The following is a 25,153-nucleotide window of genomic DNA, read 5'->3' as shown; positions in this document are numbered from 1 at the left end:
AATTTAACTATTGATATACCTCAGAGCAGCTCCAATATGTGCAATATGAGCATTATATCTTATGTTTTTTCTAACCTTATTTTACGAGATGAAAATTATGGACTCTAATACCACCTTACGTTTATAGTTCATAAAGTGATACTTATGGTAATTATTGGAAGAAATTATTATTTTTTCGCATTAATAAATTGGGGGATCTAAGTCACATCTTATATAATGCTTGACTTAAAAAAAATTGCACAATCGGAGTAGTCTGCTGGCACAACAAACGCTCCGCAGGTTGATGCGCTGTAATGTATTGCTGAGTTAAGTTACTATGAGCCCGTTTGGACATAAGAAATTTTTCCTTTTTTTTCAAAATCAGTCTTTGTTCATAAAATTTTTAATTTTCACTTGAAAATTCATTTTGAAAATTTTCGAAAATTTGAAAAACTCCAAGAAGGTGTTTTCGAAATTTTCACTCAAATCACTCACAAAACTTCAAAAACAACCCAAAATTATATTCATGTCCAAACACAACTCTAAATTTCAAATACCATTTTCACTTAGAAAAATATTTACCCCCTATTTTGGAATTTTACAATTCTTATGTCCAAACGCCCACTATAATTATGCTCACTCATCATTCAGCCAATAGGCAGACTTATCTATATATGGTACTATAATTTTATAGTATGCTTATTCCCAAAAACCAACTTGTCACTAACCAATGACATACAGATTTTTTAGCATCCAATCATATACTAATCATTCACTTCTTATCCACAAACCAAAGATGTTTAATTTAAGTTATATTTTGTGGTTCTTGTTGAAGGATAATGATTTAGTGTCAATGTTGTCGAGTTACGAAGCTCAATTCAGAATTAATAAACATATACAAGTGATTCCAATAAACCATTTAAGGGAAAGTACTAGATATATATATTACATGTGTGCTCATATGCTATTTTAATGTCTAGTTACATTGTTTTACCAGCAGTGGTATTCACAGTAAAGAATGTGCTTTAACTGCCTGAATCAACTTATCTATTTACTATTATCTACAGAGTTGAGATACAATACATAAGTGAGTTTAAGAATATACCAAAACAGGGAAAATAATGAGATTTAACCAGCCAAAGATCAGGGTTTTTGTGCAGAAAACATGATGAAAGAATTCTGAACTTTACTGGTATAGTTGATGAGACCACAGGTTGTCACCAAGTCCTCGATCTCCTCTCGAGTAAAATAGCTGTAGGTTCGTCCAGCACTCTGCGATCAAAAGGAAAGTTATGTTCATATCTCTGACAGAAATGACAACGATCACATAGTTCTACTTTTATAATCACGTAGAGCCAGCTCTGACAAAGCAATGTGAAGCATGAGACGGAGCCTCATTCCACTATCCTCTTGAACAATATTTTTCCGGCTTGTCATGTTGACAGTTAGACTGGCTTGAATTCAGAGGCAAACTCAGGATTTGAAGGTAGTGGGAGCACATGAGTCGATTGCTCAACCAGCGCGCCTATCAGACTTTTGATCTTAAGGGTTCCAAGCAAAATATATGATCATTTTTAACATACATACACATATATATATCTAGAACTTTTGCCGAGGTTAACGGGGTCCACTGACCCCTCTACTCAAAACATAGGTCCACCTTTGGGCTTGATGATCGTATTGGCATTTTTTGGTTAGTTTCGAGCAACTTCTAATATAGGTAAGTATTCTAGTGGGAACAAAGCCGAACAATTTTTTGTTGTCTTTATGTGTTGGCAACTAATTGAACTCTTTAACCAATATAAAGTGAGATGGTAATTCTTTAAGTATAAATCATAGCAAGCAAAATGAGACCAATTACCAGGTCTTGAATATTCTGTTTGCAGGTTAAGCCCAACCATACCCTCCCAAATCAAATTTAAACAAAGAGGTCGGGGTGTTCATTTTTGAGTTGATTTAACTTGAGATATTTACTTGGGCAAAAATTGTAAATTACTAGGGTTCAAACTTCAAATGACAACTATCAGGTAGTTTTATTTTTTTTTGGGCATAGTGTAAGCCATTGTAAAAGCTGATAACCAATTACTATCACGCGAAGTATAAAAGGGAGAAAAATAAAGAGTATAAGTTGAATAATCACAAAACGAAATTCACCTGCTCCAAAGCCCTGAATATCGTCGGAGCTGAAGGATTAACTCGAAGAAATGTAGTACCAACAAACACACCCCCACTACGCAAAATCCGGTTGATTTCAGCAATCTGGCAGAGAAATAACAGCATAATCAACTGTAAACTCAACTTCATTCATTGAATAAATCATAAAACTTCAGTGAGCAACAAAGAATTCAACCAAAACTATGCGACAACAAGACAAATTATAAGTTTACGAATTAGTGTAGAACTAATAACTATCAAATACCAATGTTAGAACCAAAAGCAGCATGCAATCAAAACGTCCACCACCAGGTGCTCAAGTTTCCTGCAACTAACTCTGTCACCAAATATTTATCCACTTCAATTTTCTGCCCTTAAAATGAGCTCACATTTCTAGCGAAACTTTCCGTTATCAGATTCTTAGGGTTCGGGGTTGGTATTCTAAAATAGTACTCCCTTTGTCCCAATTTAGGTGATACTCTTTCTTTTTTACTCTATACCAAAAAGTGAGACCTAAATTAATGTTAGTGTGGGGATAAGTGAGAGACATAAATTAATAGTATACAGATAAGTGCTTGATTCAGATAACCTCTAGTCTTAAAAACACCTAATTGACCTTAAAAGACAAATTATTAACCACTCACAAGGTAGGGGTAAGGTCTGTGTACACACTACCCTTCCCAGACTCCACGGTGTGGGATAATACTGGGTATGTTGTTGTTGTTGTATTGGAATGGAATGGAATGGCAGGATAGAGCAGAATAGATATAAAGGATTCGTCTAGCTGACCCTGACTAGTTTAGGATTGAGAAGTAGTTCATTATTAAGTCGAGAAGTACAGGTTAATTTTGCCCAAGAAAAACTAAAATTTAAACAACTTACTGCATTGGATGGAGATGGCCAGCAATGCAAAGCAGCACCTGCATGTACAGCATCAATTGATCCGGAGAAGAACGGTAATCTGGAAACATCTGCTCTTACAAGAGCCAGATTGCTGCAAATTTTAATAGAAGAAGAAATTCAATAATATCTTTCTTGTCATAAGAGACAATTCCCAACTAATGAGACTTGCAATAACTTGATATCCTATATTGGGTAGAATATCACTTACGAGCTTAAGATACTCTCATCATTCTTTATGAAATCATAACACTGGCGAAGCATGTTTTCAGAAAAGTCGAGTGCGATGACTCTTGAATAGGTCCCAGATTTGGCAAATTTCCTGGAAAATAACCCACTCCCGCAGCTAACGTCTACAAGAACACCACCTTCAGCAACTTTAAAATATTCCTGAGCCATCTTAAACTGCATTTAATATCAAAAGGCCAATCCCACAGTAATGAGCCATCAGTGGACTATACCTATCCATGAAACTTTGAATACAGATTTGACTCTTTTCCTTAATGTTATGGGTATATAGTCAAGGGGCTATTCTGCGTAATGAAATCATGGGGTGTTCCATATTTTGAATCCATGAATAAATTCTTATATTATCATATATTGCACATATTAGGTCGTCATAATAAGAAGTTTTCAATTTGCTATAAAACCAATGACAAAAACGATACAAAGATAATGTCTATCCTTTCAACTTATTCTGTATTTGACAAAACATGTTAGCATATCATATTGCTTACTAGCATTAAGGATTGATCCACTTATAGTCACACAAATGTTATGTCATATTCCTTTTTTCCTCCCTTTTTCAAAAGTTTCAAAAGTCTTCCTTTTATTTCCTTTAGACTCCATGTCCGGTCAAACTACACAACATACAAATGGAAATGGAGATATTAGTAAGTTAAACATTCACAAATAACTAAATAAAAATGATAATATTTAAACATAGATAGAAGATATTACAGTAATAGGTTGGGTAAAGCCACGCAAACTAATTTTGTGTTACAAAAAGAGTTTCGACAATATAAAGATGGATACAGCTTCTATACTTAGTTAGAATATGACCATATCTTGTGATGCTACGGTGATATTTGAAACATTGAGTAAATCACACTCCATCACTAAAAAGTAATGATAGTTTCTTTGATGTTTCTTCCATTACTTAACAACATCAATTTCAAGAAACTTCTCATAATTAAGCTTTAGTTCATCCAGATTTAAAAATCTGGATTTCTAGCATTACAAGCACATTCACTCTCAAACATTTTAAATTTCTAGGTTACAATAGGTTGTAATCTAATAAGAAAAAATAGAAAATACAATTTCTTAATTAAAAAGTACGAATGAGGAGTACTTTTTTATCAAGAACAAAGTAAAAATACTTAAATCGAATACTTTGGATTTCTTTCGTTTAGATTGACTTCTTTCTTCACTTGATGTATATAGAATAGTAAAAGGCTAAAAGTAGTTGCTCCATTTTGACTATTTACATAATGATCATAGAGCTTGTACAATTTATTCCTCATTATTCTTTCTTCTCTTATGCAGAAATAGGATCCCCTTAGAGTAACAAAACCTTGGAGCAACGGTAAAGTTTTCGCCATGTGACCTATAGGTCACGCGTTCGAGCCATGGAATGGAATGCCACTGATGATTGCATCAGGGTATACTGCCTACATCACATCCCTTTGGGGTGCGGCCCTTCCCCGTACCCTACGTGAATGCGGGATGCTTCGTGCACCGGACTACTCTTAGAGTAACAAAACCTAAAACATCGCAATTTGAAGCGAGGATCACAGATTGCTCCAAATGCATGTACTACACTATACATACTATAGTTATTTATCAAACTTCACAGACATTCTTGAAGTCATTCCCTTAATAACTGCATCTTCATTATGCAATTTCTCCTTCAACATGCATTCAATTCTCCAAACTCGCACCAAAACAAAACTGGAACCGAAAATTTAAACGAGAAATCAAGTTAGTTATATCATGAAAATGCTCCAAGAATTCACATATATTCTCTACTTTTCTCCATCGACCAGATGTTGGGCAATAAACATAATTTCTATCAATCAATTGTATACTAGCAAAAGTCTTTCATACTAAAATGCAATCTCAGGCATCAAGTATGTTGAGTTCCATCTAGTTGACATATACAACCCTAAACCAAGATTTGTTTCAATTCCAACTTGCTTAACACATAGCTCAGATTTTCTATTCTATCATCGCATCCTTTGACATACTTATAACTTTCTTTAATTCTAAATAGGGCATCATTAGTTGCTTTTACACCTATTGAACAATAAACTTTAGAATATGAGAGCAATAAACAATGAAAGAACTCACCATCAAATAACTAGCTCTTTTGCAAACTAAGATGCCCTTTTGAAATATTTTGCATGTTATCAATTATTAATGGAATTATCCAAAGTGATCGATATATACCCAACTCTTCCAAACGATCATATATAGCTTCAGCCAATTTCACTGTAGTATGAGGAGGAATCAAATGACAAAAATTCAGAATTTTATCGTCAACATAATAGGCCGTTAAACAAAGATACCCTTCAGAATTACTTTGTTGTCCAGCAATGAGTTGTCAAACAAACTCTAATAGAAATCGTAGCTAAGGCTTATTTAACTGTTTCCTTCTCACTAAAATACACTTCTTGACACTTCTTGACAACCCGCAATTGGCTTATTTAAATCTTAGCTAAGGCTTATTTAAGTGTTCCTAGGAGGCATTATTAAATTCGAACTTATATAATTTGTCCAAACTCGACTTCCATCATATTCAACAAAAGAATATGGCAAACCTTACATGATGATGTTGTTCACAGGAAGCCAATTGGCATATTTTCTTGATTGTATTTTACCTTGCTGGATCAATAAATGTTTGACCCAAATCATGATATGAAATCTTTTTATGTTAGGTATATGATGATGTATATGTGATGCGTCATAGTTTGTACTTGTCGGTCATGGAGTTGAACCAGCCTTATATTCTTTATGACACCATTTACATATCGCTCTATCAACTCTATCTTCACCTAGGCCAATCTTTTCGAAATAACCAAACATACAATTTTACCTACTTGGGTTCTTCTGTTCAAATTCTGCATGTTTGTGTTCACCTCTAAACTAAGTACATGTTTAATATTTTCATGATTAAATAAAGGACTGAGTTGGGGCATTCACGGGCCAAATCCATTTTGACGGCTCTACCCATAAATGAAACTTAGAAATTAGGATTTATGCCCCTAAACCAGCAACAGATTTGGTCCATCTAAGTTGTTCACCTATTTTCTAGTTTAACTATGCTTCAATCCAAGGCAAGTTGGGATCGACTATATGAACCCCCACTAACCATATTTTTACATTTAAGTTCATCACAAGTAGAGTCGTCAAAATGGGCTTGGCTCGTGAAGCGGCCCAACCAATACCTTTATTTAACTAGGGTTGGGTTAAGGTTTCATAGTCCCCTTTAGATGTGAGGCTATTAAGCCCAAGCGCTGAACTGATCCCGTCACGTGAGGCCGGAGGAAAAAAAACCCAAATCAATTAAATAAAAAGCCCAAAAGTGAATTAAACAGAAAAGGAAGAAACGAGGGTATTAATGATTTAGTCTTATAGAAATCATATTCGTAATTTGTTTTCTTCTTGCGCGGCTGGTAACTGCAGCTCCTTGCCCCTGTTCTCCATTTCTCCTCGAGACTTGGTAGTCAGACGACCTCTTCGTCGGTTGTTGATGCTCCTTTAACCACTAAGATAATAGTTCACTTATTAAATCTTGTTGGATTTAGAACTCTTTTGTTAGTTCTCCTCCTCCATTTCAAATAGTTGACTTTGGGATGTCAGATTTATTTGTATTCATACCAGTAAATGTGAATGTGATGTCGATTCTGTTTAATTAGTAGATTATTTTAGTTAAATGGGATATGAGCAATTTTATTTTTTTTAAACTTTGTTTCCGTCTATGTTTGAACATGAATTTTACAGTTTTCTTGTTTATTTCATCACAGGAAGATCAATGGATTGGATGATCATGCAAATAGTAAACATAAACCTAGTCTGGGGATGAATCAGCCTGGAGAATCTGAACAGAAAAAACAGAAGCAGTTAACATCGAGTGATTGGGTTTATTCACAAAGATTTGTAATGGTAAAGATGGAGTTGAAAGGGCAAAATATGTAACGGTTGTCATGAAGAATATAAGGTTGGTTCAACTACGGAGCACAGACCCACAGATAATAACTACGGGGCATCACATTCACATCGCCATATTCCTAAATGTAAACAAATTTCATATCATGATTTGGTTTAAATGTTTATATATCAACAAGATAAATTGCAGAGTCTAGAAAAACAGACCAATTGCCTTCCGGTGAAAAGCTTGCTGAAGTTATCTTTAAGCATAATTATTCATTCTTTTGTTGAGCAAGTTGGAATTGATACAAAATATTGGTATAATGTTGGATGTGTCAACTAGATGGAACTCAACATACCTGATACTTAATAGTGCACTTCTGAAAAAGCTTTTGCTAGTCTACATTTGATTGATAGAATTTATGCTTAATTTCCAACATCCAATGTCAATGTCAATGGAATAAGTCAGAGAAAATATGTGAATTCTTAGGGCCTTTTTATGAGACAACTAACTTGATTTCTGGTTTGAGTTATCCAACCTCTAATTTCTTTTTTATGCAAGTTAGGAGAATTAAATGCATGCCAAAGGAGAAGTCGAATAATAAAGATGTAGCTATTAAGGGAATGGCTTCAAGAATGTCGAAGAGGTTTGATAAATACTAAAGTATGTATACTTTGATTCTCCAAGGTTTTCTTACTCCAAGATGGATCCTACTTCTGCATAAGAGCAAAAAGAATAATGAAGAATAACATGTACAGGCTATATGATTATTATGTAAACAATCAAAATGAAATAACTGCATCTACTATTTTGTGTACGTCAAGTGAAGAAAGAAATCACATCTAAACGACAGGGATCAGAATTATACGATGCAAGTAATTTCACTTTGCTCTAGATAAATAAATTAATGTTAAATTTGTGTAGATTGGTACTTTTTAATTAAGCAATAATATTTCTTATTTCTTTTTATTATCTGCATTTAACTTAATAGGAATTTAAAATGTTTGAGAAATTTGCTCTAAGCGCTAGAAAGCCCGACTTGGACCTTCATTTGGCCGAACAAAGATTAACTATAAGAAGCTTCTAGATATGAATATTGTTAAGTATTGAAAGGAACATGAAAGAAAATATTCTAACCTTTCAGTGATGGCGTGTGAAATATTCAATGTTCCAATTACCACCGTAGCACTAGAATCGACATTTAGACTGGTGGTCGAGTTCTCACTATGTATAGAAGTTGTATCCATCATGAAAATGTTAAAACTCTTGGTATTACACGAAATTGGTTGCATGGCTTTACCCAGCCTATTACTAGTAATATTTTCTATCAAGGTTTATATATATTATTTTTTATTTAGTTATTTGCTAATATTTAACTTATTAATATGGTAATATGTTATTGTAGATGAACAAGAAGCCTTATATGCGACTGACTTTTACCTTCCACTAGTGGCGGAGCCAGGATTTTCATTAAGGGGAGTCAAAATATAAAGAAATAAACTTACCAAGAAGTCAAGGGGTGTCATTATATAGTATATATACATATTTTTTAAAATAAATATCGAGCTATACAGTGTAATTTTCCGGCTTTGGTGCATGTGGTTCCCCCACTGCCTTCCATGAGATATCTGTCTTCCCCTCTAAGTCATGTGTTCTTTCCTCCAATAATTTTTTCCTGAAATGCTAACTGGTTAAAATTCTTGAATGCCCACCACTGAATTCTCGGTTGCTTGCAAGTCATCTCCTTTCTCACTTTACTCTTACGCTTTATATCCTAGACCACCAACCTGCAGTGCTTCTCCTAGAATGACCTTACAGTCCTTACATACGGCACATATTTCTCTAGTTTAAACCATACCAAATTTCTTAAGCAATTAACATAGGAAAAGGAAAATCACGGTAGTCTAGTTGGTTGGCTATTTAGAACTTCCACCTTGTTGACGGGGTTCAATTTCCCAGGGTTTGATTCCCACATTGTAATCCCCTCCCCGATTTCTCCTTCTCCTTCTCCTTCCCCTTCCCCCGTGTATAACAAAAAATTTAAAAAGAATTATCATTAAATAAATTATTGAGGCAAACATATCCCGTTTCCAAAATTTTGCACTAACATTAAACTTTGAAATAATTTCAGAGACCTCCCCTCGGATTTTGCTCCGCAACAATAACTTTTGATTTTTCTTGTAATAATTCTTTTAACCTATTTATCACTAATATAAAAAATTGCAAACTGACTCATTTACCCTTCTAACTTTTATTTAATTAATCTTGTAAACATATTTTTAAAATATTCTTAAACTTCAACAAGTGTTATTTTAAGTAGTTTTTTTTCAAAGTCCAAATATCCCAACTCAAAATCAAAAACGAAAAAACCCTATATTATTTCTCAATCTTCTTGAACAATCCAATAGCTAGCGGAGGAGGATAGATTTTAATAAGGAAGACTTTCATACTCATGGGCACTGCATTTGGAGAATACTTATATCAAAACTATGTCATTCTAAACTGCAACAAACTCATTGAAGAAGTCGCCTTTGTTAAAGCCGTTTTGCTTGAATAGACATATTGCAAACCTAAGAACGTCACTCAACAAGATCAATTCTATGAAAATTAACTCTAGTCGGGATCATGTCATGCAAAATCTAATGGGAGAATATCTAATCTTTTCTTTTCTTCTTTTTGTTTCATTTTTCTTTATGGTTGTGGTTAGGTTTAGATTTTGGTCTTTAGATTTATAATTTCTACGCGAATCAATATGCTTTCTTCTCGTAATTAGTCCTAGTTTGTTAAAATTGAACTTCATGGAGTAGTATTTTGACTTTGTCATTGATCAATTTGATTACCCTGAAAGTGGTTTGCGTAGATGTGAAAAGGAAGAAGAACATGGATGACGACCGCAAATATAGGGGAGGACTTCCAAAGGAAGGAAATTAGGTTTTTACTCTTAAAATTTTTTATTAAAGGAGATTCATTAAAACAAATTAATAGGAGGTTAATGTTTGAACAGGGCAAATCAGTTAGTTTCTAATATTTTACATTAATGATAAATAGGTTAAAAGAATTGTTACAAGAAAAATCAAATTAAGGGAGGTAAGCGTGATATCATAAACTACAAGGAAGGAAGTAAGAGTAATATCATAAATTACAAAGGAGGGTACAAAGCAAAACCTGAGCGGAGGTCTCTAAAATTATTCCTTAAACTTTTTTCTCTATGAGTGCTGCATTATAACTTTATCTTCTTTATCTCTAAATTAGTCAAACAACTAAATTGGGACAAAATTTAGTAATAACTTCAATGGTTTTGTCTACAGACATGACAATCATTGTGTGAGAAAAGAGTTGGTCAAACAACTAAATTGCAATAAAAAGTTGGTAATAATTTTAACGGTTTTGTCTACGGACATGACATAATCATTGTGAGAGAAAAGAGTTTGATCTAGTGGCCAATACCTTCAACCTCCCATGTCCAACATTTCCTCAACGAAATGGCATTTTATTGTGTCATGCCTGTTCTTGTTTGCTTTGGCGATGGATATATTGACGTGGCAAATGATATAGTGATGATTGATAAGACGCGAGGCGAAGTTAACGCTATACTGGAGGTTTGGCGACAGACTTTAGAATCTAAAGGTTTCAAGCTGAGCAGGTCTAAACCGAATACATGTAGTGCAAGTTCAGTGATGCACCTCATGAAGATGTCGTGCAAGTGATGCTTGATACACAAGTCAAACCTAAGAGAGAGTTTCAAGTATCTTAGGATCAGTAATTCAGAGTAACGGGGAGATCGACAAGAATGTCACACACTGTATTGAGGCAGGGAGGATGAAATGGAAGCTTGCTTCTGGTGTCTTGTGTGATAAAAAAGTGCCACCAAGACTTAAAGGTAATTTTACAGAGTGGTGGTTAAACCGACTATGTTGTATGGGGCGGAATGTTGGCTAGTGAGCTAGTCAAGAACTCTCATATCCAGAAGTTGAGAATACTGGAGATGAGTGTTGCTGAGATGGATGTGTGGGCATACTAGGACGGATAGGGTTAGGAATGAAGTTATTCGAGACAAAATGGGGTAACCATCGTGGAGAAAAAAATGCGAAAAATGAGGCTGAGATGATTCGGTCATGTGAAGAGGAGACGTCCGGGTGAGAAGGTGTGAGAGGTTGAGCATCGTGGGCCTGAGGAGAGGTAGAGGAAGGCCAATGAAGAATTAGGAAGAAGTAATAAGTCAGGACAAGGTGCATCTTCAGCTGACTGAGGACATGACACTTGATAAAAGGGTTGGAGGTCGAGGATTAGGGTAAAAGGTTCATAGTAGTTGTGCGTACTTCCATTCCATTCCGGTAGATGTAGTATTACTCTGGCTTTGGCCTTCTTCTTGGATTTCTAGTATTATCTGGTGATGCTGACTCTGTTGTGACTACTTGCTCGAGTTTAGGGTCTCTTGGATACAACCTCTCTACCCGCACAAGGTAGGGGTAAGGTTTGCGTACACACCACCCTCCCCAGACCCCACGTGTGGGAATATACTGGGTTTATTGTTGTTGTTGTTGTTGTCGCTTGCATGTTGTACACACAACCAAAAAAACACCGTGATCTTAGGCATATTTGCAATTTTGCATATATTTTAATGTTACTTTACTCATGTTTTAACCGCTCTTTGATGCTATTTGGTGTTGAAAATGCCCAACATATGCTAATTATTGATTTTTCGACTATTTAAGTTGTGATGATTTAGGACGATTAGATTGCAAAAACATAAAAAGATGTTGCAGCTATAGGAGAAGAGGTTGATGCATCACATGCAACCTAGCAAGCAATGCCAATTGAAGCACAAGTTAGCAATGAAGTTTCTAGAAGGCCTCCGGCACCTGGCCGCGTCAGAGTTGAAGGAACAAGGCTTGGATGCGAAGCATCGACCCTAACATCCGCTGTTGGGAAATCCAAGGTGAAGTAGACGCGAAGCATCCATCTTATCATCAATCCCTGAAGCCAACTCGGATTGGGAAAAAAGAGAACTTTGCCCCACGACTATAAAGGAAAAACGCAGCTTTTAGGTCATCTAACACACTTGGAAATAGAGAAAATCCGTGGAATTCATCTTGAATTCATCTTTTTCCCTTCTATTACTGATTTTTACGTAGTCTTGGAAATTAATTAAGATTGCTACCATGACTATGCAAGGCTGAACTCGTTTATTCTGGGGTTATGGTTTTACATGAATGTTGATATTCGAATATTGATTTGACGAGTTAATTTATCATATTGGATTGTTTATTCATATCCTGAGCCTAATTATTTTACTGCCTAGCTTAACAATGAAATACTAAATATGAATCTTGAGTTAACTTGAAAAAGGTAATTCTTGACTGCAATAGGATTGAATAGAGCGCGGTCTTGAACCTAATCATTGGGGAATTGATTTGCGAATACAGATAGAAATATACCTATTTGTCGTGCTTAGCCAATTGTGCCAAAAATTATTAATGCGTTCTTTTTATCTCTAATCTCATAGAAATATAGGGTTTAGAATAAAATGAATAGGCGAGTAGAAGTTGTCAAATTTCTACGAGTATTATTGTCTTGCAGGTTAACAATCCAGATAAATTAATAAGTCGAGTTGATTGAAGAATTCAACAGGATTGTTACATAACCTTGACCCTGGAATATTATTTCTCATTGAATTCAACCCTTCGTGTTAAGTGCGCTAGTTAATTAGTTCTTTTTTTAATCGCAGCTCGAGTTAGTAGAATTAATTAAGCAAATATCACTTTGAACTTGTTCTTGACTCGATAAATTAGAATTTGCTTGATTTAGTTGATAATTGATCACAAGTTTTCGTAGGAAGATAGAGTGCAAGTGAGGCTTGATACATGTGTCATCCCTAAGAGGGAAAGTTTCAAGTATATAAGGTCAGTAATTCAGAGTAACGGGGAGATCGACGAGGATGTCACACAACGTATTGGGGCAGGGAGGATGAAATGGAAGCTTGCTTCCGATGTCTTATGTGATAAGAAAGTGCCACCAAGACTTAAAGGTAAGTTCTACAGAGTGGTGGTTAAACCGACTACGTTGTATGGGACGAAATGTTGGCTAGTCAAGAACTCTCATATCCAGAAGTTGAGAATAGTGGAGATGAGGATGCTGAAATGGATGTGTGGGCATACTAGGAGAGATAAGGTTAGGAATGAAGTTATTCGAAACAATGTGAGGGCAGCCCCCGTGGAGAAGAAGATGCGGGAAATGAGGTTGATATGGTTCGGTCATGTGACGAGGAGATGCCGCGGTGAGAAGGAGTGAGAGGTTGAGCATCGTGGGCTTGAGATGAGGTAGAGGAAGGCCAAAGAAGAATCGGGAAGAGGTGATTAGGCAGGACATGGCGCATGTTCAGCTGACCAAGGACATACCCTTGATAGGAGGATGTAGAAATCGAGGATTAGGGTAGAAAGTTGGTAGTAGTTGAGCGTACTTTCCTTCCATTCCGGTAGATGTAGTATTACTCCGGTTTTGGCCTCTTCTTGGATTTCTAGTATTATCTGGTGATGCTTCAGCTTGGTTAGTTACTATCTCATTATTGCTTCATTTTTTTTAATGACTTTACTATTCTTATATTTCAATTTTACGTGTTGCTATGACTACGTGCTCGAGTCGAGGGTCTCTTGGAAACAGCTTCTCTACCTGCACAAGGTAGGGATAAGGTCTGCGTACACATCACCCTTCCCAGACCCCACGTGTGAAAATATACTGCTTTGTTGTTGTTGTTGCTGCTTGCATATTGTACACACAACCAACAAAACACCGCCTCAGCTATCGATAACTTTTCGAGCTTAAATCAGCCACAGTGACACACTAGTTCACCACCTACCTATCTTGGCAGTTTGAATCCGGTGGGAGTAAAAGTTTTCTCCGATAGAAAAGTAGGTAATGGACTGATTTGGGGTGTTAAGAGAGGTCGGTATTTTTTAAAAAGTTTCAAGTGCAGTTGGGTGTTACATCTCTGTTAGTTTTCTAACAGATATCGGTGTTTTTGTTACTCGGACTAAAAATGCTCATTTTTTTGCAAACTTAAAGGACAAATGGTGTTCAGTGTTATATTTGGAGGACAGTTAAATCTATCCTCAAAGATAAGGGATAATTTTGGCCAAAAACTCCGTCAATGGAAAAGTTAATGGATAAACGACAACATTTCTTACATGTAGGAAGGTGATATATGTGGTTATTTCTAGATTAACATTTAGTCAACCAACCATAACGCTACTTAGATACATCTAATCTGAGCAATCAAAAAAGTTTTACCTCTTCATCAGGACCAGGAAAACCACTAAGGTTAAAGTTTTGACGCCAGCCTCTCTCATACAAGAATGAAACAACTGGACTCCTGGGAAAGATAAGAGCACCAGTAATTAGAAATGAACATCTAAAAAAAATCTAAAAAGAAATTCATATGTAGAGCCACTTACATGAATAAAGAAGAAAAAATTAATCTAACAAAAGAGATAAAGGTCACAAACTAAAAGCACGAATAAAGAGGTATACCAAACTAAATAAATCATTCATAAATATACATATTTAACTGCAGTACTCGGGATCTGACAGTTGTAATAGAACAATGGGGTAAAAGCTAAATTAAGGTAAATATTTTCAACACTCCAGACCAGTAAGGCACTCCAGTAATAGAGAAGAAAAGCCTAACTTAACAAAAAAACAAATAGAAAAGAGAATGAAAAGATAAAAGGCTATTAACCCAGAGAAAGACATAGGAGGTAAGGGGCCGATAACAAATACAACAACAACAACAACCCAGTACAATCCCATTAGTGGGGTCTGGAGAGGGTAGAGTGGCTGTTTCCGGAAGACCCTCGGCTCAACAGATGAGACAATAATATCAGAAAAGAACAAAAGAATAAATCCGTAACAACAAAAGAAACCAGAAAAATAATAATCAGCATCGAAAGAGACAACAAATAACCCCATACTATACAAAACGAGAGAAATAGTGTGCACACAACAAAAATCGCTAGCAGTCCTAGACAAAACTCTATCCGACTAACCGGTACAACGAGCGAAAACCCTCGACTACCCCCTAACCTACAACCCTAATGCTCGACCTCCAGACATTCCTATCAAGAGTCATATCCTCGGAGATCTGAAGCCGCACCATGTCCTGCCTGATTACCTCGCCCCAATACTTCTTAGGCCGCCCTCGACCTCTTCTCGTACCTCCCAAATCCAACCGCTCAAACCTCCTAACCGGAGCATCTGGGCTTCTCCTCCTTATGTGCCCGAACCATTTAATTCATGCTTCCCGCATCTTGTAGTTCATGGGAGCAACGCCCACCCTCTCCCCAATATCTTCATTCCTAATCTTATCCATCCTCGTGTGCCCGCACATCCACCTCAACATTCTCATTTCGGCTACTTTCATCTTTTGGATATGTGCATTCTTGACTAGCAACACTCAGCCCCATACAACATGGCCAGTCTAACCACCGCTCTATAGAACTTACCTTTAAGTTTCGTTGGCACATTCTTGTCACACAGGACTCTAGACGCTAACCTCCATTTCATCCACCCCACCCCAATACGGTGTGTGACATCTTCGTCGATCTCCCCATCTCCCTGTATAATTGACCCTAAGTACTTGAAACTCTCTCTTGGGGATGACTTGTGAGTCAAGCCTCACTTCCACGTCCACTTCCCCATCACGCCGCTGAACTCACACTCCAGGCATTCCGTCTTAGTCCTACTCAACTTGAAACCTTTGGACTCCAGGGCCTGCCTCCATACCTCCGGTCTCTCATTAACAAATTGCTTGCCACAAACTAAATAGCATTTGCGAACAACCAATTAAAGTAGAGAGCATAGGGCTTAGAAACTGATGCAGAACTGGAAGGAAATGATAAGTTGCGTTAAGAAAGTAGCAAGTTCTGGGGGTATCAAAAGGCTATGATCTCAACACAAAAACTGTAGCAGTGGAATGAGGACGTTTTTAGGTGCATACTAATTTATGATGCACACTATTTGCATATTATATTATGTTAATTGATGAAACTAGTGAAGTAATAAGCCAAAAGGTGGACCTGTGGTAAAGACTCTAGAAATTAAGGGCATTAAGATATAAATATACACACACATACATACATACTGCAAATTTAACCCCCTTAGAAGGAAACTGTGAAGAGAGATTAGACTGAACTATAGCCCTAAGCACAGACAATTCGGTATATCATCTCCATCATCCAAAAGGTTAGCTTGATAGATGAATATGTAACACATAAAATTGAAATAGGATGGGTGATATGGAGGAATACTATGGAAGTTATATGATAGGAAGATAACGTACAAAGTGAAAATCAAGTTCCATAGAGTGACAATATTATATGGGAATGAATGTTGGTCCTCTACGGCCTAACATATCCACAAGATAATTGTGGCCGAAATGAGGAAGTAAAAATGGCTATGTGGTTATACAAGATTGGACAAGCTTTGAAATGCTCACATCCGACAAAAGGTGGCATAGCACACAGGATAAATTAAGAGAAGTCGCCTTAAATCGTTTGGTCAAGACCTATATAGACCTCCAAATCCACCTGTCTACAGGCAACAATATGGCGATTGAAAAAGAGACGAGGTAGACAAAAGTCTAACAAAGGAAAATTGTACCATAAGACAAAGTCTCTCGAAATCATTGCAGACTTAGCTAAGAAAAGATATAATTGAAGCAATGGTGATACTAGTTTTGTTGGAATTAAGGCTTAGTTGGTGTAACACTTGTAAGTCCAAGGTTTGTCCTATTAAAAGATAGAGAACCTCAGATTTTAGAGAACCTCCTAAATTGCGCTAAAAGAGATTTAGTATAAGAACGAAATGAGCTTAAATAAAGCGAAATAGATTTAGAAGATTCATACAGCCAACTGCAACTAGTTTAGGATTGAGGCATAGTTTATAGGTTTCAAAATTAGTAATTTTTTATACTAATAAGCCAAGAATAAAGGCTAAGGATGAGAGGACAGTTGAATATCTGCAAGTTTGTCAAAAGCTGATTCCTGTAACTTTGTAACTTTGTCAAAACTGATTCCGCAGTCTCTTATTTGTTATTACGTAGCACTTCCAGTGTAAGTAGAAATAATGAGAGGAGAAGAATTTCGAAAAAGAAAAATTATCTCCTTGATGCAACTTTTAGATTTTTGTGGGATTTACTTAAGTGCATGAGGTGGAGGGCTAAATCTTATGCAGCATACTACTATGTTTCGTGGACCTCTTCATTTTCGTCAACACGCACATGCCAAATGGGTTGGACACACGTCTCAATACTAGATAAGAAGCTTTTGAAACCATTTAAACTTGCTAAAATAGGAAGCACAGGTGCCTAATAGATACCACTGATAAATACTCACACCCCCATCCATGCAGTTAATTGGACATCAATGTTTTGTTTTTCACTTCTGTAATTAGTTTAAATATGGCAGGATTTTGACTCCAAGCTACTAAATGTAAATGTCTAAGGTCCATGCCTTGGATAGCTAACTTTGTAAAAGAAATAAGCTACAGTTCAAACACAAAAACTTTTGCATATCTTGTGTCGTGTCCAAAAGAACAGGAAAATGCAAGAAGGAGGGATGAAACCTTAACGACTTCAAAGTACAGTCAACATCTTTAGGCAAATAGTTTCAAACCCCCAAAAAACCAGAGTAACAATCAGTACTAGAACTGGAAATGATTTAATCAAGCAATAACAAGAAACTTGATAAGATACCTGAATAGCTCAGTCCGAGCTGGTTTAGATTCACTGTATTCTTTTGTTCCAGAAGTAATAGTGAGATCAAGGTAGATATTTTTGCTCGAATATGACTTGTTACACTTTCTGCATTTGAAGCCCGATCGGTAGATTGCAGGTCTGCAAGTTTTAAATCCAAAGTCAAACAACAACTAGGCCACATATAGAAGCAATGTTATTATGCATTTTCTATCTGAACTTACAAGTTAAAACCTGGAGGACCTTTTCTCATAAGTGGTTCATAACAAATTGGGCAAGAAAACAATTCAGCTTCTGTAGCATCTTGAGCTGGAGTTCTCAATTCCTGAACAAGACGGGAGAATAGATTATACATTAACTGAAAACAAAAGGTAATGCATAACTCAACCACATTAAGTTTAAAACTTTAAAAGAATGAAATAGGAAATCATGCGGCCAAAAAGAAACTCATGATTGTAACCATTTAATCAAGATGTTTATGTATCAACCAGCGAGGACGAGCTAAGAAATATAGCTATGTCCAGTTATCTTGATGTAATAATAGTTCAGCCAGATCAGGGGCGGATTTAGGCCTAAAATATGGGCACGTGAACCCATGATCTCTTTATCAAACTAGGTATTTTATGTACATTCTCTATAATTGGTGTACTATGATCTATTGGCACTCATGCTCCAAAAAGGTTGAGTGGTGCACTTGGTTCAAAGCTAAGTTATTTAGCTTGAGGATCAATTCTCACTTAATACATTTTTTTCTCCTTTCTTTAATGGTGCACCCATGTTCTAAAAATCTTAGATTCGCATTTGAGCCAAATAACAAGATAAACGTTTCAATTTAATTGTGTATCCAGGTGTCGCGCTTCCCCCTCTAATGGGTCTTACGCTGCGCAAATCCCAATTAGTCGGGGTCAAATGGGAAACCACCACCCAAAAAAAAAAAGGAAACTCAGCATCCAATTGCATTCACACACTCATCATAAAAACTTAGCTCCCTAATTTAAAATATGGTCACAATTAGCATACATAGAGCAGCAACAATCATATGGTGCATCATCAGTCTATGATCATACAACTTAATCAAAATTAAACAGTTAAGTAATTTTAGCATATGAAAATAATAAAAGTTGAGTGACCATTTATGTCGTAAAAAAAAGTCACAGACTTTTGCAATTACCGGTTCAACAGCAACAGCAGAGCTAGCTCTGATTCTTGAATTGAACCCACGAGAGGAAACCCTTGTAGGAACACGAATTCCTGAATTCAAAGAAACCCCGTGATATTTTGGAACCAAAGAACTATGATGATTTAAAGAAAATGAAGGGGAAACAGCAGCAGCAGTGGCCATTAATGAAATTCAGTGAGGGTTTCCTTGTCTTTTCTTACGACTTGACTTTCTTTGGGTACAGAGATATACAAATAAGCCTATGTAAATGGGTGTTTTCACAAGGGAGAGAAGAAGGGGAGGAAATTTTTGATGATTTTGATTCATATTTTATGAAGTAGGTATTTTGTTTGAGGATGAATCTTGGCCACATCACTTTGATTTAATTAGTTTTCTGTTCTTATAAATAAACCTCTATATAATTCAGAATGTTTGGCGCTGTCCACATGTCCAGTCCCATGCCCTATTTTATTTGGTAAAAATTTACGTGTAGTCGATATAACAATACCTACCACTCCGCCCCAAACAATTAAGAGCCCGTTTGGACGTAAGAAAAAGTTTACTTTTTTTAGAAAAAATTTTATTTTTTTCGAAAATCAGTGTTTGATCATAAATTTTCACTTGAAAATAGATTTTGAAATTTTTCAAAAATTTAAAAAATTACAAAAAGTTTTTTTTCAAAATTTTCACTCATATCAGTCACAAAACTTCAAAAATAACCCAAAATTATATTCATGTCCAAACACAACTCTAATTTTCAAACACCATTTTCACTTGGAAAAAAATTCCACTTTTTTCGAAACTTTACAATTCTTATGTCCAAACGCCCACTAAGATGTTATATGATCCTCACCTTCTCCATTTGGTCAACTCATGCCATCGTAACTCCGCCTGTATGAGCTTATTTATATTGTCGTCCCAAATTCAAATAAAAGAGAATTATTATACTAGGTTGATATCCAGCGTAAAAGTTGACAATCTATAATAAATTATCAATACTCGATGGTTACATTAAATTATATTACTATTTTTTTCTAAAATCATACTAATTTACTACGATTAAGTTTAAAATAAGGCAAAAATATATACTAATTAACTAGCATTTAGTAGTAAGAGTAAGTAAAGATATGTGTTATGTATTTTTTGAATTGATATAAATATTAAGTGCATATACATTTTATCATTATATTTCTCCCAAAATATAGAGAGAGATTTGATTGAAAAGGTTTAGTAGGCAATTGGATGATTACTTCATTTGAAATTGAAGCAGCAGAAAGAGATAACAAAGGTGACCTCTCATAATATTGGGTACACGAGCTTTTAAGTCAGGAATCGGGTTATAAATTTGTGCTATGAGCTTTGAGTTTTAGCTACTTTTGCAGTTCGAGAAAGTTGTATTGCATTGTGATCATCATAATTTTTAAAATTATGCTTGTTCTAGTGATTATGGATTTAGTATCACTTACTGAATTAGTAAACTCATTCCTCTAAATTACTTACTAGAATAGTATGTATAAGGTAGAATTAATAGATGACAGCCGACAGGTGGATGTTTGTCAAGTGAATATGTGACAGTAAAGACATGTAGTAACTGAGTCAGCAAATAGCTGACACCGAATCCAAGTATGTGATCAGTATTGTATGAGTTCTGAAGACTTCAAAACTGGAGAGAAGAATTTGAAAGCGAGATTCCGATTGAAGAAGGCAACATTAAAGGAGCAGCTGTTACGAAGAATCCTAGCATTACAATCAACAGTTATGCAGCTTTCAGGAGGGGTCTTTATTTACTTTAAAGAGGAGCTTGATTTGGGGATCTTGTCTCTCCTAAATTAGCTATAAATAGAGAAATTTGTACTCACAGAAGGAGAGAAAATACTTGTACGAAATAAGGTTAATATTACTTCCTTATTGTGCTAACATCATTTTGCTAAGCACTTTGTTCTTGATATTGTTTTTGCTTTTGGAGAAGTTCAATTTGTTGAGATATATACTATTAACCATGAGTTTGGTTTGGATATATTATTTATTATGGAATAATTATTTATTCAGTTTTAATAAAGTTTAAATAGATCGTATATTAGTCTGCGTCATTTACTTATATAGTAGATAATTTAGTGTATAGAGTTTAGCTTATACACGAAAGATTAAATCATCATTTCTTATAAGTATGAAGATCATGTTCATAATCTAATGATGGAATTGGACAAACCATCAGGAATGATTGTAGCACAAGCGTAAATATAATTTATCTTGATTATGGGAATGGTTTAATTCCGACTTCTTGTGTTATTATATTTTGTGTGTATTGAACGGACCAAGTAGAGATAAGTATTATATACTGACTTAATAAAATAAATTTCATAGCCATTAAATGTACTTATACTCTTAATCTTGATATAATTATTATTAGTTATGTATATTATTTATTGTTTTGATTTATTAAAAGTCGAAATTCTTTTGTGGGTCAATATGCCTGATAAATTGGACAATGATGATATACATTGGTGAAGTAATAGTTAGTTGATGGAATCCATGTCTCGGTCTAGAGATTGATGATACACCTTTATGAAAGCTTATAAGTTTTTATGTGTAAACCTTGCAAGTAAATTTTGTATCCGTCACATGAAATAAGTTAAGCGAAAGTCTAAAGAAAATAATCAATGAATTAAATTGTCAGTAATTTAACTTATTTGATTAGTATCTGAATCTTAACATGGGGAGTTAAATAAGGTTTAATGGAAGAATTTTAAAATTGAACTGAGGAGTGCAGTTACGAATTTTTAGTGAAATAATTCATAATTTATTATGGTAGTATTAATTCAGATATTTTGAATTAAGTCCATAATAGGAAGGCTCGTTAATTAAATATTGCGATCCCTGTTGTGCCCGAATAATTATGAATTAAATAAAATCATATTTCTTGGTGGAAAAAGAAGACTAGGTTTAGGAAAAAGTTTTAAACCCTAAAACTTGTGGCTATATAAAGGGGTCTTATTCCATAAGGAGGCTATGGTTTTACTACACGTTTTTCCTAGGAAAGCTGCCCACACGAATTTCATTAATTTCAGGCATTGTTCGGATCACACATCAGAAGACTGTGGAATTGGAGGATGATCTCGTGAAAGATTTTTCCTCTTACTTGAAGGCTCTTTTCGCGATCGCGATCGCGGTCACGCTTCAAGAGATAAGTATCAATTTTATGTGTGATTAGAATCTGTGATTATGTGTTGTCTATATTACATGCAAGTGATCCTGGCTATTTGATTCCGCTGTATATATCTGTTTTCATCACAATTCAAGTCTCATGCTCGTATTTTCTTCAATTACTCTCAATTTTTTTACTTTTTCTCTTCATTACTTTATATTCGCGGATCAATTTAATTTGTGTATCTATAAATTACGTTATAAATTTAATTGTACTATTTTAAGGGTAAACATAGTAGTGTACATATATGGGGGCTAACTACGAGACTGAGAACTTAGCCTAAAGACTTATGATTAACTAGCTGGTGAACAAACCCAACATATTGTTCTACGGATGCTATAGTATTATGTATTCTTGTTGATGTGAGACAACTTTAAAATGAAAAAACATGATATGCCTCTATGTTTTTCTTTAGGCACAGTAGCTTCGGAGGCCTCTATACTTGTCCAGTTTTGTCATGTCGGTGTTCGTACTTACAAGTTTGCCAACCAAATCCCTCTACCCTTAAAAACTGAGCATTTTAAACCCTGCTCATTCTATGTGGCATTTTTTACTGAAGTGCGTGTACTATACTCATTTTAAGGAGCGTGAGTGTAACGACCCGGCCGGTTGTTTTGACTATTGCAATCCTGTCCCTCCCCATCCCGTTCCTCCATTTACTGCTCAAATTGTGAATTACAGTTGTTATTTGGCTTGCCGGGGTAATTGGTTTGGGTTTGGTGAGGTTTTGAAATGATTTGGAGCGCTTAGTTCCAAGGTTTAGAATTTAAGTTGAAAAGGTTGACCGGATGTTAACTTATGTGTAATGACCCCGGAGAAATTTTGCTAAGGAAATTAAGGTTTGGTGGTGCCGAGGTAGATTAATCAGTACAAAGATTATAGAAATTTCTCGCGGCGAACTTGTGAACCGCGACTCGGACTTTTTGGGTTGAACAATGCACCGATGTGTAAAGAAAAATTTTGTCAGAAAATGGTCATTTCTGCGACCACTATGCGGTCGCAGAATCACTCTGCGGACCGCATAATGGTCGCAAAGTGGATCAGGAGAGGGGCAAGATTGAGGAAAATCTGCGGTGCACTATGCGACCGCAGACCTGTTTTACGGTGCATTATGCGACCGCAGAACAAGTATGTGGGCCGCATAATAACCGCAGACCGGATCAGTAACGCCCAGCTTTGGAGGCCAAATTATGCGGCCGGTATGCAGACCGCATACCTGTTATGCGATCGCATAACTGCGTCGGAGCTTCCATTTTTTCTAATTTTTTACCCGACCCAACTTCGATTTATAGCTCTTGAAGCTCATTTTTGAGCCAAAAATCTGCTATTTTAGAGAGAGGTGAGAGCATTTTAGAGAGAGAAAGTGAATACTTAGTGATTTATCCATCAATTCTTGTTCAAGGTTTGAAAATTTCACAAGGATCTTGCTAGGGCTTCAAAGAGGTAAGAATTTCTTTCCCTAATTCTTCAATTTTGAATTTGGAGTAAAGATGGATGATTAATAGTATGATTCTTGGGTGTAGAGTATCATATATACATACCAATAAGGTTGTGAAAAGATTGTTAAGTTCAAATGGGTAAGGATTGGGTTGAAAATGGTAGAAATCTTCATAAACTTTAATTGAAGATTTGAGGGTCGAGTTGGTGTCGTATTTTGGTGAAATTTATATGGTTGGACTCGTGGTTGGATGGGCGTTCATATTCTGTAACTTTTATCGGGTTCCGATACGTGGGCCCTACGGGTGATTTTTGAGTTAATTTCGAATTTTATTAAAAAAATTAGTATTTCCTTATGGAATTAATTATAATAATTTGTATTGACTGATTCGAATTAATTGTGGCTAGATGCGAGGCTTTCGGAGATCAATTCTCACGGTAAGGGCATAGCAGAATAAATAATTACACGGGTTGAGGTAAGTAACAATTATAAATCTGGTCCTGAGGGTATGAAACTCCGGATTTTGGTATCATGTGATTATTTTGAAGGTGGCGCACATGCTAGGTGACGGGCGTGTGAGCGTGCACCGAGGGGATTGTGACTTGGTCCGTCCCTAAAAACTGTAAAGTTGAATAATTTATTGTTAGCTTTATGATCTGTATGTGTTGAAAAAATTTGACTATAAATCATGTTTAGAAATCATGCTTAGGCTATGTTATAGTACTGTTGGGACCCGTAGAGGTCGCGTACTTGTTGAATTATTTGCTAATTGATGTCTTGTACTAAGTCATGATTTTTCTTGCGTATTATACCTCAGTCTTTCTGGATATTTGTTGATATACTATGTTATCTTTACTTGGGCTAATCTTTGTGATTTCTGAGAGCCCGAGAGACTTGATAATTGAGGACTGAGTAAGGCCGAGGGCCTGTCGGTGAGGTAAGGATATTATGACATATGAGTTGTCCGTACAGGATATAATAGCACGTGAGTTGTCTGTGCAGATTATGGCGCTTGGGCTGTAGGAGCCCCTCCGGAGTCTGTACACACCCCCAGTGAGAGCGGGTATCCATTGAGTATGAGTGCTGAGGGCTGAGAGCCGAGTGGTGGAGTTGTTATGATGAGCTGAATGACTGTTGCCTGAGAGGCTGTACTTGCTTGGCATTTGTTGTTGCACTTGGTTGCTATCTGTCATTGTTGTGAAATCTCTGAAAGAATTTATATCCGGATTACTTGAAATTGAACTGTATAAAATTGATTTGACTTAAACTGTCGGATTTGAAAGTATGTCTATTCTTTGCTGGAACTACTGAAAGTGAATTATGACTGTGTAGCTTGTCATTATCTTCAGTTCCTTAGTTATTATTGTTACTTGTTGAGTTGGTTGTACCCATACTACACCTGCACTTCGTATGCAGATTCA

At 35.8% G+C, this 25,153-nt stretch overlaps 1 protein-coding gene across 2 annotated transcripts; it reads right to left on the bottom strand.

The window, feature by feature from the left end:
• Nucleotides 1–882: 882 nt before the first annotated feature.
• On the bottom strand, nucleotides 883–19,410 carry LOC107773976 (putative methyltransferase At2g41040, chloroplastic). Of its 2 annotated transcripts, none has more exons than XM_075236633.1 (8): nucleotides 19,090–19,410; nucleotides 18,155–18,255; nucleotides 17,931–18,071; nucleotides 14,471–14,552; nucleotides 3,245–3,438; nucleotides 3,016–3,127; nucleotides 2,134–2,238; nucleotides 883–1,251 (listed from the first exon to the last, which is right to left on the bottom strand). In XM_075236633.1, exons 1-8 carry the CDS (start codon nucleotides 19,270–19,272, stop codon nucleotides 1,123–1,125), a joined length of 1,047 nt encoding a protein of 348 aa, XP_075092734.1. In that variant the 5' UTR covers nucleotides 19,273–19,410; the 3' UTR covers nucleotides 883–1,122. The 2 variants fall into 2 exon arrangements, with proteins under 2 accessions (XP_075092734.1, XP_075092735.1); XM_075236634.1 differs by having other exon boundaries at nucleotides 19,102–19,408.
• Nucleotides 19,411–25,153: the final 5,743 nt, after the last annotated feature.

This window comes from Nicotiana tabacum, chromosome 18, assembly GCF_000715075.1.
Source record: "Nicotiana tabacum cultivar K326 chromosome 18, ASM71507v2, whole genome shotgun sequence".
NCBI classification, from domain to species: domain Eukaryota; kingdom Viridiplantae; phylum Streptophyta; class Magnoliopsida; order Solanales; family Solanaceae; genus Nicotiana; species Nicotiana tabacum.
This window is presented reverse-complemented; position numbering and strand designations above follow the sequence as displayed.